Consider the following 14,571-nt stretch of genomic DNA (forward strand, 5'->3'; position numbering starts at 1 on the left):
TGACCAATGAATCGTTTGAACTCCCCTACTATCTATAGGGGGAGTGCTTGCACCTGAAATCAGATCACCTGTTTCTAAAGGAAGCTACCCATAGTACGATAGAGCATGTTGGCTGGCCCCTACGGCGCCGCCCGTCTCATATTCTTTCGTCCTGTGATCACCTGTTTATAAGGAGCATGTAAAGAGCCATTGATCTTAAGTGGGTAGCGAAACAACTATATCCCCTGCCATAGAATAGTAGGGGCCCACCCTTTCATAGTTCCATCCATATTGGCCCTTCTCGTTCGTTCTTATGAGCTCAATTGCCTGTCCAACTAAAACCCCGTTGGACGAGTAGAGGATATGTGTTTCCATTTTGGTGGGATTAAACCAATGGATATAGCCGAGTGGAAATCGCTCAATTAAAGTTCCGAGAACTAGGATGGGAAACAGCATGATTCATTCGATTGGAACAATGTCATAATACCTCCGACAGAGCAAAGGCCCAAGTCTCCGAGAATTCTAGTTGCCAATGATGGCCTCCCGGGAACTACTGTTCCCAACCCAACCCGGACAATGGCCCCGGGGCAGTCAGGTTATGAAGCAGCCAAACCAAGGATAATTCGATTTCTGAAGAATGAGAGATCTACTCTAGCACAATCTCCTCCTGAGTTCCCACCCTAACAATTAATTGACCCATCCCTCCCAGCATGCAGGGTGGGAGGTTGCTCTAGGGTGGATGGGAAGCGGCGGGTGGGAGGGCCCCTACTATTCTAAGGGTAGTTAGCGGGGGTGGGCCCATGCCCCCCTGGGGTGGGTGGGAGACTCTAGTAGGTTGGGTGGGACTATAGTTCCGGAGGATATAGTTGCCCCTACAATAATCTACCTCCCAGGGGGGGCCAGGTAGCGGCCCCCTTACAAATAGTAGGGCAACTAGCCATAGAATAGTAGGGGCCGGGTGTGCATGAGGGGATTCTAGTTGAATTCTAGTTGTTCAATTCCCACCCCCTAAATAAACCGAGAGGCAACTATTAAAACCGGAACTTAACGTTTCCCACCAACATTAGCCTCCCACTCGAGGAAGCCTTCTAGAACTATTTTAGAACCTCTAGCCCCCTACTATTCTACCTCTTCTCGATTCTATACGTAACATGCCCACCCCCCCCATTATTCTAGTTGTTCTTGTAGGGCTATTCTGTGGGAGGACCGATGAAGAACCCCCCGGGGGCATGTTACGTATAGAATCTGAACCCTCTACTATTTGAAGGGCCCCCTATCAATTCTATGGGGCTGCTCGCCCTACAATTCTATGGGGGCCCCTACTATTCTGACGGGCTTCCCACCCTGCTGGCATCCCGCGAACGTGCCAATCCCCGCCCCTACTATTCTATGGTAGTGGCAGGGTGGGGGGTTAAATTGCTCCCCCCACCCACCAACTAGAATTCCCTTTCTCATAGCCTTACTCTATTCTCTCAAAATGGAGGATATGCTTTCTCTATCTCCGTGTCCATTGCCCTTGCTCCAACTCGATTTGTCAGTGGTTGAGAAGAGGTTCAACCACAATTGGTTCCGGGTAAGATGCAACTGATCTCGGTTCAACTCGCTATAGATCTGTATATGGGACTGGGCCAGGGGAAGCGTAGGGCTGTGGAGCTGAATCTGCGCCTAGAGGATATAAAACGGGGGTGGTAACTGGTACCAGGAAATGGATGGGATCTCGAAAAGGAAGGAACGCGAGAAACTTCTGCCGGCTCAACTATAGTTCTCGCGAGGATACCGGTTCACCGCCGGGTGGCTGCTTCGACAGCGTATGATTAACCTAAGTGTCAGCTTGAGCTGGATATGATTGGCCCGCAGTGCCCCCTTCCAATGTGGTCTATGAATCTCCTGCAGCGTACTATTATTGGCCCCGACGAATTCGTCGATGGATGGAGCATGGATGGACCTTTGCTTAGCCTGAGCCGGGGGGCCTTGCCTTCCCCTACACCTCTATATCCTTCCCCCTTTTACTAGCTAGGTTGGGCTTCCACATGATTAGTGCAAAGGTCAAGCACTCTGCATGCAGGGGTGGGTGTGAAGGGCCACAAACTTGACTTGGTGCTTGCTTTGACGCCGCTCAATCTCCATCTCGAGCGACTAAATAGAATCGTTCGACGACTGCCTGAAACTCCTGATTCTGCTTCTCAAACAGGCAGGGATGCGTTGCGAGGTAGTGGTTCTGGCTATGCTGCTGTATCCGACATAGGCTCATATACCATGCACCTACCAACCCCGACTAGAATTGCCGTGATGGTCAACAGATGAACCTACGGCCTACCCAATAGTACCCACTAATAGCATTAGGAAAGGAAGGCCCCGGCACGGTTGGCACGAACCTCCCGTACTCTAGTCGGTTATATATCGCTCAAGGCTGCCGGACACTCTACCCTGGAAGTGCGATAGGCGGCAGAACCATCATAAGTCAAGAAAGCAGCCTTAGCAACGGATCCAGCCGCAGATGATGAAGTTGGACCCGTTCCATAACTAGTTACAGAGCCATAAATGACAGTTTATTGCATTGAGTTGACCCAGGACAAATCAACTCATCTACCGCTGCATGCCCCCTACTATGTCGCCCTTTTTCATATTATTCTAGCCCCCTACTATTCTAAAGGGCCCCCCCTATCCATAGAATGTCGAGGGGCTATGGTTCTATGGGGGTTTCAATCAAGCCCTACAATTCTATGGGTCAATTAATGCGTAATTAATTAGCTTGCGTTCTGTAGCAGGCGTACATTAATTGAGAATACGCTCCTAATGAATAATAAGTCAAGCCCTCAAATTCTATGGAGTGGGGATTCTAGTTAGACCTCCCACCCCCTTCAGGATCTAGAATATCGCTACATACACCTGCTGAAGGAAAGCTCGAGGAGCTACCACCTCCTATAGCTCGAAGAGCTACCACCCACCTACTATTCAGAGAAGCAGCAGCTCAAAGAGCTAGCTAGAGATAGAAGACTCTACAGCTCGGGGAGCTAGCTATAGATGGATGTTGGGAGGAGTTCACTGACTGTCTCTCTGCCTTCCAGTTGGTTCTGAGATCGCCGCATCTTCGACGCGTCACACCGCAAAACAGCAACTTTTAGCCCCCCTGCCACTAGCCATAGAATAGTAGGGGCCCCCCACCCTGCATAGCCCCTACTCTTCTAATAGCCCTACGGGCCCCTACTATTATAAAGGAATCAGCTCGCTAGTATAACCTGTGGCCGTGTCCTCAATTGAAAGTGATTATTTCAATCACTTGAGTTCTTATTAAACTGGACCGACCAAGGCCTTCACCTCTGTTCATGACATTGGCCCATCCCTATCTCTATCAGTAAAAGGGTTCCCTCGTATTGACGTTTCCGACCTCCTGCCAAGCTTTACTTTATAGAAGAGGGAATACCGACACCCACATTCCGCATCTCATTGGGGTTAGGCGGCGTACATTTTCGTTCCCGACCCCAGAGCGCAGCCATAGGGTCATATCCATGGGGAACTAGCCTAGTCTCTTAGCCAATGCTTAGCTGGACCTTACCTCCACAGCACCGTCATCGTTGGAGTGAGCCATTCCGCTTTCAACCTAAGCCTCGACTGGGCACCCCTTATAATAGTAGTAGGCCCTACGGGGGTGGATGGGAAGCTAATATTGCCCCTACTATTCTAAGGCCCCTACTATTCTAAAGGGCACCTGGTTTCAATACATCGTATAGAAGGCTGAAGTGCGCATATCTTAATAGTTAAGTTGTTCAGGTCAGCTGAGCGGGCAAATTTCTATTCATGGCGAGACCTTCGCTGTGGACTGTCCCCTCTTGCCTCCTCACGTTATGCCTCATCAGCCTCCTAAATTCAATGAGATGCTTAAACTGAAACAGCAACAGTTTCGGGGTGCAACGATTCAGCAGCATCAATCAAGATACGGATCAGCATCTCATCTAGACGTAACATGCCCCACCCCCCCAAAAGGGTCATTATGTTCAGCGCCCCCCCCCTTCTAGATTGTAGGGCGAGGGTCATTTTGGGCACCCCCTTTCAATTAATTGTAATTTCTGTGGAAAAATGCCCATAGAATTGTAGGGCAAATGCCCATAGAATTGTAGGGCAAATGCCCATAGAATTGTAGGGCGGGGGAATGAATTCTATTCTGGTTAAGCCCCACCCCAAATTGAGGAATCGATCTCTCAAAGTTCCTCCTGGGAACCAGGGCCCTACTGTTTTCAAGGGCGGGTGGGGGGAGATAGAAGTGAGGTTTTGTTTCCTTTAGATTTATTTCCGACCGCCACCACCCTGCAGCGAAAGAGGAGTTGAAGAAGAGGCTGCCCTCATCTCATCCCTTCTCGTTTAGCCCTGGTGTTCTGTTACTCTTGTGTTCTGTTACTCCTACTATGCTTGGGTAGAATCGGGCCATAGCGGAACATTTGGAAAGCATAGAATAGTAGGGCCAACAATTAATCAGCCCCATAGCCCCTCAAATAGTTTATGGTAGGCCATAGCCCCTCAAATAGTTTATGGTAGGGCGCTTGCGAGAAAGCGAATAGTAGGGGGCTAGCCCTCCTCCACTCGATAGTTGGGTGGGAGGGGATCTATAGTTCCGGAGGGAATTTGAGTGCCGTTGGGGTGGGAGGTGGGAGGGAGATTCTAGTGGAGGTAGATTAATTGGTTATTCGGCGCGTGTGTGGGGCAGCAGGGTGGGGGGTAAAGTTGCCGCTTACTCGCCGCAGGTGCCCCGGGCCCTTAGAATAGTAGGGGCCCACCCTGAATAATCTAATAATAGGGCCATAGAATGTCGAGGGGCCCTCCCCCCTGCATGAACGGTGGGAGGCTAATGTTGGCGAGAAAGGGGGGGAACGGCTAGGGTGCCCGGGGGCATAGTGATGAACGGCTCGCCCTACAATTCTGATTAATGGTGCACAGCCCCTACCATTCTATAGGAGGAGGGCCCCTACCATAGAATTTGAGGGGCGGCAACCCCTACGGGCCTCCCACCCTGCTGCGGTAGATTAGTTGGATAAGTCCTCCACCAGCCGAATAGTAGGGGTTATTCTAGCCCCCTACTATTCTAAAGGGCGGGGCTGATTAATTGACAGATTAATAGGAACTAAGATCCCCAATGCCTATAATCCTTAATGGCATCAGTTCATGCGAGTCCCTACTATTCTCAAGGAATCAGCCCGCTAGAATAGTTCATTAATTAACCTGTAATTAATCAGCTTGCTAGAATAAACGAGTACGCTAGAATACGCTAGAATAAGCAACTATATTAACCGGGGGGCGGGAGGTAGATTAACTAGTGAACTATAGTTAGTTGGGAACTCTAGTTGGGCCCCTACCTAATCCTATTGCCCCCCACCCTGGGGGGGAGGGCACATTCTAGTTGGGTGGGAGGATATAGAACAGGCACGTCGGTATCTCGAATTGGGGAATTATAGCTTATTCTAGCCCCCCCTAAAGTTCTATGGTTCTAAAGGGCTAGCAGGTTTATCGAATTTACCCCGGGCCCCCATAGAATTGTAGGGAAAGGGCTTGTAAAGAGCTGATTCCTTGAGAATAGTAGGGGCCCACGCAACCGGCATCTATAGCCTCCCACCGTGCAGGGGGGAGGGCCCCTCAAATTATATGGGATTGGGGGGCATAGTTTAGGCAGAGGTATCTCGAATTGGGAAATTAGATAGTTCCTTTGGTGCATGAGGTCTAACTAGAATTCTTACCCATGAACACTGCCATTATTCTGATGAAGCTTCGGGTGATAAATTAGGAATTCTAGGAAAGGGTGGGAGGGAACTATAGTTGGGTGGGGGGAGCCCTTTAGCGGGATGCCAGCAGGGTGGGAAGCAATAGCCCATAGAATAGTAGGGGCCCCCCACCCGATTTCTATACGTAACATGCCGCCTATAATTTCTATCCACCCACCCTGCATCCTTTTTAGCCCCTCGCAAATCGAGAGGGGCCGAGCGCCCAACTCCCAACTACCATAGAATTTGAGGGGCTGTTAATTAATGACGTGAATTCATTAGCTTGCTATAATACGCTATAATAATCTAATAGTAGGGGCTCCACTCGATAGTTGCATTAATGACGCCTGCTAGAATAATGGCATCAGTTCATGCGAGTCCCTACTCTTCTAAAGGAATCAGTACCATATAATGTCGAGGGCCCTACTATTCTAATGGGGCCCGCTAGCCCTTTAGAACCCTTTAAATAGTAGGGGGGGCTAGAATAACCTTCCCTACAATTCTATGGGGGCATTAGCCTGTTAATTAATCCCCAAACTCATATACAATGGGGGGTGGGGTAGGGGTATTACGTCTAGATAGATGCCATCGATAGCTGCATCACCAACGGCATAAACGCCCGGCGGCCACCGGAATAAAGTGCCCTACTATTCTATGGGGCAGCCGATGAAGAGGCTGATTCTGGGTCCCCACCGGCGTTCAACCCGGAGGGGCCCCAGCTGGTATACCCGCTATCTCCCCTGCTGAGGGGGTGGGGGAGCAAGATAGATGGGTTGCGGGTGGGTGGGAATCATAGGCATTTTGGTCCGGAAAGTGAACTAAATTCTAGTAGTCGCCTCCAGTCAAGTGTTAGAGGTCTCACAATCTTACAACTAAGCTGAGAAAGCCCTTAGAACCAGCCGAACTATAGAATTATTATTGGGGGGGGTAGGGGGGGCCCATAGAATAGTAGGGCAGTTTACGTGGAAATTGATTGAATAGTTCGCAGATACTGCTTTCTCAGATAGGACCACCACAATGAAGATGAAATGGGCAGCAGGGCCCATTCAAATAGTAGGGCCCCCGGGCGGATCTGCCCAATTTGATCTGGTATAAGCATTGATTGATTGAGCCGGATGTATTATCTGGAATACTCAGCTACTCAGCAGAGGGGCCCATTAGAATAGTAGGGCTCTACTCAACAGAGATAGCAGAGTGGAATACTCTACTCAGATCTGAGGATTGGATAATGATTGAGCCAGAATAATGGGTCTGAATCCTCACCAGCTTTGATTGAGTCAGATCCCTACTATTCTAAAGGGCAGCTGTTTGTAAGTTCATTAGGGCCGGTTCGCCCGGCAACGGAAAACATGCTCTTCCGGCATAAATGGTGTCCATGGGGGCAAGCTCATTCTTTCACTACCAACACCCAGCATACCCCACCATCAATAGAAGGGTGGGGCGTTGGACCAGGTTGGAGTAAGACGGAGGGGTTCAACTCTTCTCGATAAGTAGTCGCCCCTACTATTCTATGGGCGTCAACTCAGAAATCGGCGCTTCTCGAGACAGAGGTTCTCAACCACAACCCCGGCGCGAGGGGGAGTCTTGATCCTGCTAACCACAAAGGTCTGGAAGCCTGAATAAAGTGCACCTCCGTTCAGGAGCCGCCAAATCCAAGGCTTCCGGTGGCTAATGTGGTGGAGTTTGGGCCCATAGAATTGTAGGGGGGTAGCCATGCAAAGCAGGATCGAGAATGAGTTCCATGGACAGCTTCGGGGTTGGGGAGTAGGGCGTAACCGCTAAGGCGGATGCCATAAGAATTGTAGGGGCTCCAATCGGTCTCCCTTAGAATAGTAGGGTTCAAAGGAACGGTAAAGCCAACCGTTTATGAATGCCCAATGGACATCTGCCCAGAGAGATACAAACCTACCTCCACCGGATACTATTAGTATCACCACCGGTACCCTTTAGAATAGTAGGGGTATCAGGCATTCCCTTCAGTTGAGGAGTAATGAACTCAATGGAAGTAATCCATTACCCTAATGCGATCAAGTAAGAGTGCCCAACTATCTCTGGCATGGATCGGAGGAGAATAGGCTTACTTGATCTACAGCTGCATGGAAAGGTAGAGAAGTGAGCGAGCTTCCTGTAGTGTACAGGTAGGGAGCTTACTCATTCTACCTTTCCACTTCTTCATCTACCCCTTAAGCCTCTGCAGAATGGTTTAATTCTAAGCTGGCGGTATAGATGAGCGCAGGGGTAAGCTGGTTGCGGCTGGGTCCGTCCACTATTATTAATTGCAGATCCCTACTATTCTAATGGGCGATGGAGCTTAGTAGACTATATCCAAAGTCCCAAAACTAGTTAGTATGATAGGTGTTGGTATCCGCCTTTCCGTTCCACTACCTGAGAACAGATAGATAAGTATCAATTTCGTATCTAATCAGGTAAGCCCCGTTACTATTGGACAAATGAGCAAGCTGCCCATAGAATAGTAGGGCACTCATCGAATCAATCCTATCCTATTCCTATAGGCCGAAGGATGGCTCTTATCCCTCCTTTTGATGCATTCCATAAACTGGCAATTATTGATTCCTGGTTTAAGCATGCACTAGTGGTGGGTAAAAAACAGTGGGTCGTGTCGGGTTCGGGCCCCTCAAATTCGGCAACCCAGTAAAGCCCCCCTTATTAATCAGTAATTAATTCGCTTGCTAGCCCTAGTCAAGCCCCCCCTTATTAATCAGCCTGCTAGAATAATTGAATAGTAGGGCCCCGCCCGGGGGCATAACCGGGGGGAGGTAGCTCGATTGGGCGGGGGCTAGAATAATATGAAAAAGGGCGACATAGTAGGGGGGAGGTAGATTATTGTAGGGGCCTCCCACCCACAACTCATCGAGCCCCCCCGGGCCATAGAATTGTAGGGGCCCGGGTTGGGTGGGGACCGGGGGGTTATATTGCCGCTTATTCCAGCTTATTCTAGCAGGTTTATTAATGAACGCATCCTACTAATTTAGAATAGTAGGGTTGATTAATAAAATAGTTCTAGAATCTCCCATAGAATTGTAGGGGACTCGAGCCTTCTAGCAGGTTGATTAATTAGGCAGAGGTAGATGCCGCCCTACTATTCTAAAGGGGTAAAGTTCCGGGCAAAAACCACGGTCTCATTATCACCCCACCCCATCCGGTTACGCGGATCCGGTGTCGTGCAATTAGCAACGGGTGACGGCCAATTCCCACAAGACGAAACAACAGATTGATTCGATTCATATTACGTATGGAATGGAACCCTGTAGAATGGTAGGGGGGCCCTCTTTATCAATCGAGGGCCCCCCGCCCCATTCTATAGGGTCCTTTTCTCTCTAGCCTATTTGATTTGGACTCGTCGGAACGAACGAATAGAGCAGATGGTCCAACCGCAGAACTTATTCTTTTCCATTACTTCCATGGTCGTGCCTCGTGGCACGGCAGCACCCGTACTATTGAAATGGTTCGTCGGTAGAGATGTTCCCACAGGTGTTCCTTTTTCCAGTGGCACTATAATCCCTATCCCCACATCTCCCTTGCCCCCTCTAGTCTATCTACACCCCAGGGGATTCCGCTCTATGGACGGTAGAGTGTTGGTTGGAGCGAGCCGCCCTCTTCTATTACCAAACAGATCTATTGCCCACTATATCTCTCCTCCCCATAGAATAGTAGGGGCCCGGGTGGGAGGGAACTCTAGTACGGGAAGCTCCCAAACTAGAGCTAAAGCATCATTTTGCTCCGTTCTCCTTCTCCACTTCCTCCTTCTCGGATTCATGGGAGACTTGTCATATCCAGAATCTTTCCGCGGTGTGCTCTGTTTACTATTCTCCCGCACCCTTATCCTACCATACTCGAATGGGCGGTTAGCGATTGGGCCCCACCACCCCCACTACAGAGAGGGGGTCGTCGATCGCTACCGGAAAGCTCCAATGGATATGAATCTTTCGCATGGAGGAGTTTGCATTTTCATCATAGGTGTTATTTTGTCCAGCACGAGAAAGATACAGTTTACTCAACGATTGCCTTTGGGTTCCGAACTCCATATGGGGAAGGAGCGTTGTTGCTTGCGGGGTCTCGATTCTCTGCATGGACCCACTTTTCATCCCATTTGTGGGAATTTGATGATCCATAAACCGGGTTCGCTCTCGCGATTACGTATGAATGGGCATGATGAATCACTTCGTGCCATAATCGATATGTTGCCCCCTACTATTTATAACCCTACTCGAGAAAGGTGGGGGGCGGATCATTTTCTGAGATCGTGGTGGATAAAGAATCGCGGACATAAGAGTTTCTGGTTGACAATGTTCCCGGAAAAGAGATACTCTCTCTCCATTCGAGAAACGACGAGCACGACTAAAGCGGCTATACATACAAATCCATTGACGGATCCATATGCTCCGATTGGAACTGGAGGTTTCGAAACAGGCGGCTGGTATACCACCACGATGAAACCGCCTTCTATTCTTCGCATTCGGATAGGATTTCTGTTGGCTCCCCCGGGAGGCTTGCGCAGTTCGTTACGTCAGCTCCAGAAGGATAAGTCGCATCGGAATCGAATTCCGGTTCGTAATCGCATAAATCATCAATCCGCAGCCCCCCCCCACCGCCCAGAATGGGGCCCCCCCACCAGTCAAGCCCATTAGAATAGTAGGGTTAGAATAGTAGGGCCCACCCAACAACAACTAATCTACCTCAACTGCCCCTGGCGCCCCAATATAGTATAAGGGCCTCCGGATTTTCAATCACCCAGCAGAATTAATTCAAACTATAGGAAACTGCCAATTGAAAAGAGTAGGCCCCGGGCGGGGGAATTGTTACTCTAGCCCCCTACAATCGAGCTACCTCCGCCATTAATGTACGCCCCATAGAATTGGGCGGGGCCCTTCGACATAGTAGGGCGCAAATATCGAGACCCTCCCCCCTACTATGTCGAAGGGCCCCTTAAAACTCCCCAGCCGAATTGGTCAATTAATGTACGCCTGCTAGAGTGACGGGGCTGGGGGCTCCTCGAATTAACCCCCCCCCCTACAATTTTATGGGCCCTGCTAGATTAATAAAGAGGGTCTCGACCTACCCCCAGCCGGGGGCTGGGGGCGCCCCTACTATGTCGAAGGGCCCCCGGCTGGGGCTGATTAATGGCAGTGGGCCCCTACTATTCTATGCTGGAGGATATAGTTGCTTCATAATGTGCTCTGGCATAGAATAGTAGGGGCCCACCCTGCAGAATTCTAATTGTAGTGCCCTCCCCCCATCTATAGCCTCCCACCCACCACTATCGAGCCCCGGTTCCCACCCAACCCGGGAATTCTAGTTCGCCCTCCCACCCCCTCCCACAACTTGAATTCGTCAATGGCATCAGTGCCCTACAATTCTATGGATGCGTTCATTAATTAACCTGCACTCGATAGTTGCTAGAATCGCCCATAGAATTGGGCGGGGGCCCGAGCAGCTTGCTAGAGTAACAATTCTAGTTGGTGGGAAGGGATTCCCCTACTATTCTAAGGGGGCGGGCCCCTACAATTCGGCTGGCTCGGGGGAACTAAAGATTCCTATGCAGGGGCACCCTAGTCAAGCTTCATCAGAATAATGAAGTGGGCCCTACGGCGTGTGTGGGCCCGCATTAGCCTGCTAGAAGAATTGAATAGTAGGGCCCCGCCCGGGGGCATAACCGGGGGGAGGTAGATTACTACAACTATAGAAAGGGGGGGAGGGGGGGGTGGGGGGCTAAAGGGTTCTTCTAGCTCGATTCTAGCAACGGCACGAGTGCAAGCGCATCCATAGCCTCCGCCTCCCACCCACCCCTAGGGCACGTCATTAATGAACTGATGCCCTCCTACAATTCTATGGGGCAGGCTGATAAATGAAAAGCAATAGTTCCTATTAATCTGTCAATTAATCAGCCCGCTAGCCCTTTAGAATAGTAGGGGGCTAGAATAACCCCAACCTTCTATAGTTGGGGTTCTATAGCTACACCATTCTAATTCTAAGAGGAAGAGGCCCCCTCATGGAATACACGTAACATGCCCACCGATTCCCGTTCACTCTGTGTTCGAGAAGCCCGCGTAGTATGTCGTCTCGCGGACCCCGATAACAAAGCGGATTTCTGCGACACCAACACGGAATAATAGTGGGACGGGGACGGAATAAGGGAATAGTGGGTAAGTAGTAATAGTAGGACGGAACAAGAGTGGGATAGGATCCCCACAGTAGGACTTCATAGTAGGACGGAATAATAGTGGGATAGAATCCCCACCACGGAATACATCGATCTGCCCGGAGATTCGGTCTGCCGGGGAGATTGAATCCAATGCACCGCTTCTGTTCAACAATCTGCCCCCTAGAATGAATGGTAACTGGAATGGGGAAGCGCTGCACAGCACCAGTACGAATGGGGAGGGGAAGCATCCAATGGTACTGGTACCCCCCCCCTTTAATAGCTAGGTAGGGAGGTAGGGCTGCACAAATCCAATGATACAAATTGGTGACTGCACAAATATTCTTTCTTCCCCCCCCCCACCCGGGGAAATCCTCTATCCAGTCTTGGTAGGCCCCGGTAGTCCCCATTATCCTCATCTAATAGGAGTGCTATTCAGAACGAGAACTCTATTCACCTTTGCCCTACTACCCCTACTACATAAAGTAAAGGGGACCCTCCGGCTAATTCCCGGCAATATAACCCCCCCCTACTATGTCGAAGGGCTAACAAGCTAATTAATAAGGACCTCCAACTAATCTACCTCCGATTCAGCCCCATCGCGTCTCCTCTTATTCTAGCTTATTCTAGCCCCAGTCGAAAGCCCGGGAGGAAAGATTAGGAAAGATAGGATTGTTCAACCGGTGCTTGGCCCTCTAAAAACATCATTTGCTCTCCCTCGGTGGTTAGAAGCTGATGTTCGATGCTCTTCTCCCGTGAGGATGGAGCGAATACAAATTACTACCGAGCGAGGGACCTAACTAGATTGTTCGGAAGTTTGGGAGATGGGTGAGGGCTGATCGGAACTATAGTTTACTTCATTTACGAGGGAGGCTGATTGGAGGCAGGGTGCTTCGAGGAGCTAGGAAGGAAGGCAGTTCGGAAGCTACATCTCCAGCCATATCCAGTCATCAACGTCAGTTGGGCCCTACCCGTCCGAGAACCATCCTTCACCCCCGGGTGAAAACGACTAATAGCGAGAAAGGTAGCTCCATTTTCGGCTGGATGGAACTCCTAGTCCTAGAGAAGTTGGAGAAGATTGGCCGGTGTGCTATAATGTGTTTTTGCCGGTGCGTGTTACCATCCAGCTATCGGAAAGTGAGGAGTGCAAATAATAGCTAGTCGGAAGGATCGATGGAAAGAAACAAACCTTGCTTGCCTCCCGGTTCATCGGGGTGTTCGTTCGTAAGATGAACTTCTAATCCATCCTGGGGGTGCCTTCCCCTAACCCACGGTTACGGTAGATTAGTTCAGTTGGGTGGGGTGGGAGCGTGCTCGGTTTCCATCCGGTAAGTGAGGACGAGCTTCGGATATTGGATATTTTCGCCTTCCGTTTGGCTGGCCTAAGGTGAGGACAAGCCCGGATAGCCGAAGCATTGTTGGGGGTAATTGGATAGGACCCTCTGACTTCTTTCTGTTGGCGAGAAAGAGCTAATCTCTATCCGGTGCTTGGAAGGTCGCATGGGTCCCAACGGTAATGAACGAAAGAGAATTCAAATAGTTGGGAGGCTGATTGGAAAGCTACCTACCCTTCCTACAGCCAAGAGAACAAAAGGATGGTCGGACAAGAAAAGAAAATGGTAGGGAAACTCCATCCCACACCTCCGGTAGGGAAAATGGATGTCCGGGAGGAGGCCCTACTATTCTATGGGGAATTCAGAATGTTAGCAGGCCCACCATCCTCAACTCGGAAGGCAACTCGTTAATTAGGCCATCCGGGGCACCCTCCCTGAACCCCCGGTGGCCCCGGTAGCTGGTACAGCATGAGCTTTAAGTTCCGGACCCCACCCACTTAGTTGAGACTGAGGGGTAACCCTACTCTCCTTGAACTATAGTTATCCAGGGGGTGTAAAGCCTTAACACTCCCATCCTGAACCCACGGTGATGAATGAATGATCACCTGGTTGTAACGAGAAACAGCGAGATCTCCCAGGAGTTTCTCATAAATCTTCTTGACTCAACTACTTTATTCCAGCATTTTATCGGATGGATGGATAGAGAGCTCACGTTGGGGAGGGAGTTCCGGAAAGACCTGGCCCCTATAACTGTTCAGGGGGTGTTCAGTTCAGGTAACTGTTCACTCATCAGGGCTTCCATTCGACCTAAGGTGAGGGCAAGTCCTTCAGCCATAAACGTCGATTGGAGCCTACCTGAGCATGCTCCGGTAACAGCAGCCTGTCCAGAGAAGTGGGATTTGCCTAACTCACTATAGTTAGGTATCCATCCTGAACCCACGGGAAAGAAGGTAGTTCTCCGGTCCCACCCTCGACATTGAAGAAATCGACATTCTCAGGGTTAGCCCCGGTAGAAGTAGTTCAAACACCAGATTATATACGTAACATGCCTACGGCTATCCTCCAGCATAGAATAGTAGGGGCCCACCCTGCATTTGGGAACTATAGTAGGCGGCTTTCTAGCGTTTCATTCCATTGCTTTCCGTAAGCCTTATTCCGGTCAAACCATCCGCCGGCCAAACCATCCTTATTGAATTGCTTCCCATCCGGAACACCATGGCGGTAGGGGTAGGGGATTCTATACGTAACATGGGTGGGTGGGCATGTGTAGTATAGAATATATTAAATGTCGAAGGCTTTTCGTCCTCTATGTTTGTTGGGAGAGAAAGGCGTAGAGAGGACCCCCTAT

General features: G+C 50.1%; 1 protein-coding gene across 1 annotated transcript; it reads left to right on the forward strand.

Moving 5' to 3' along the window:
• Positions 1-9,010: 9,010 nt before the first annotated feature.
• On the forward strand, positions 9,011-11,427 carry LOC131872332 (uncharacterized mitochondrial protein ymf2-like). The gene has a single exon (XM_059216051.1). The coding sequence runs from the start codon at positions 9,113-9,115 to the stop codon at positions 10,376-10,378; it is 1,266 nt and encodes a 421-aa protein (XP_059072034.1). The 5' UTR covers positions 9,011-9,112; the 3' UTR covers positions 10,379-11,427.
• Positions 11,428-14,571: the final 3,144 nt, after the last annotated feature.

The sequence above is a fragment of the Cryptomeria japonica genome, unplaced genomic scaffold (genome assembly GCF_030272615.1).
Source record: "Cryptomeria japonica unplaced genomic scaffold, Sugi_1.0 HiC_scaffold_558, whole genome shotgun sequence".
In the NCBI taxonomy this organism is placed as follows: Eukaryota; Viridiplantae; Streptophyta; class Pinopsida; order Cupressales; family Cupressaceae; genus Cryptomeria; species Cryptomeria japonica.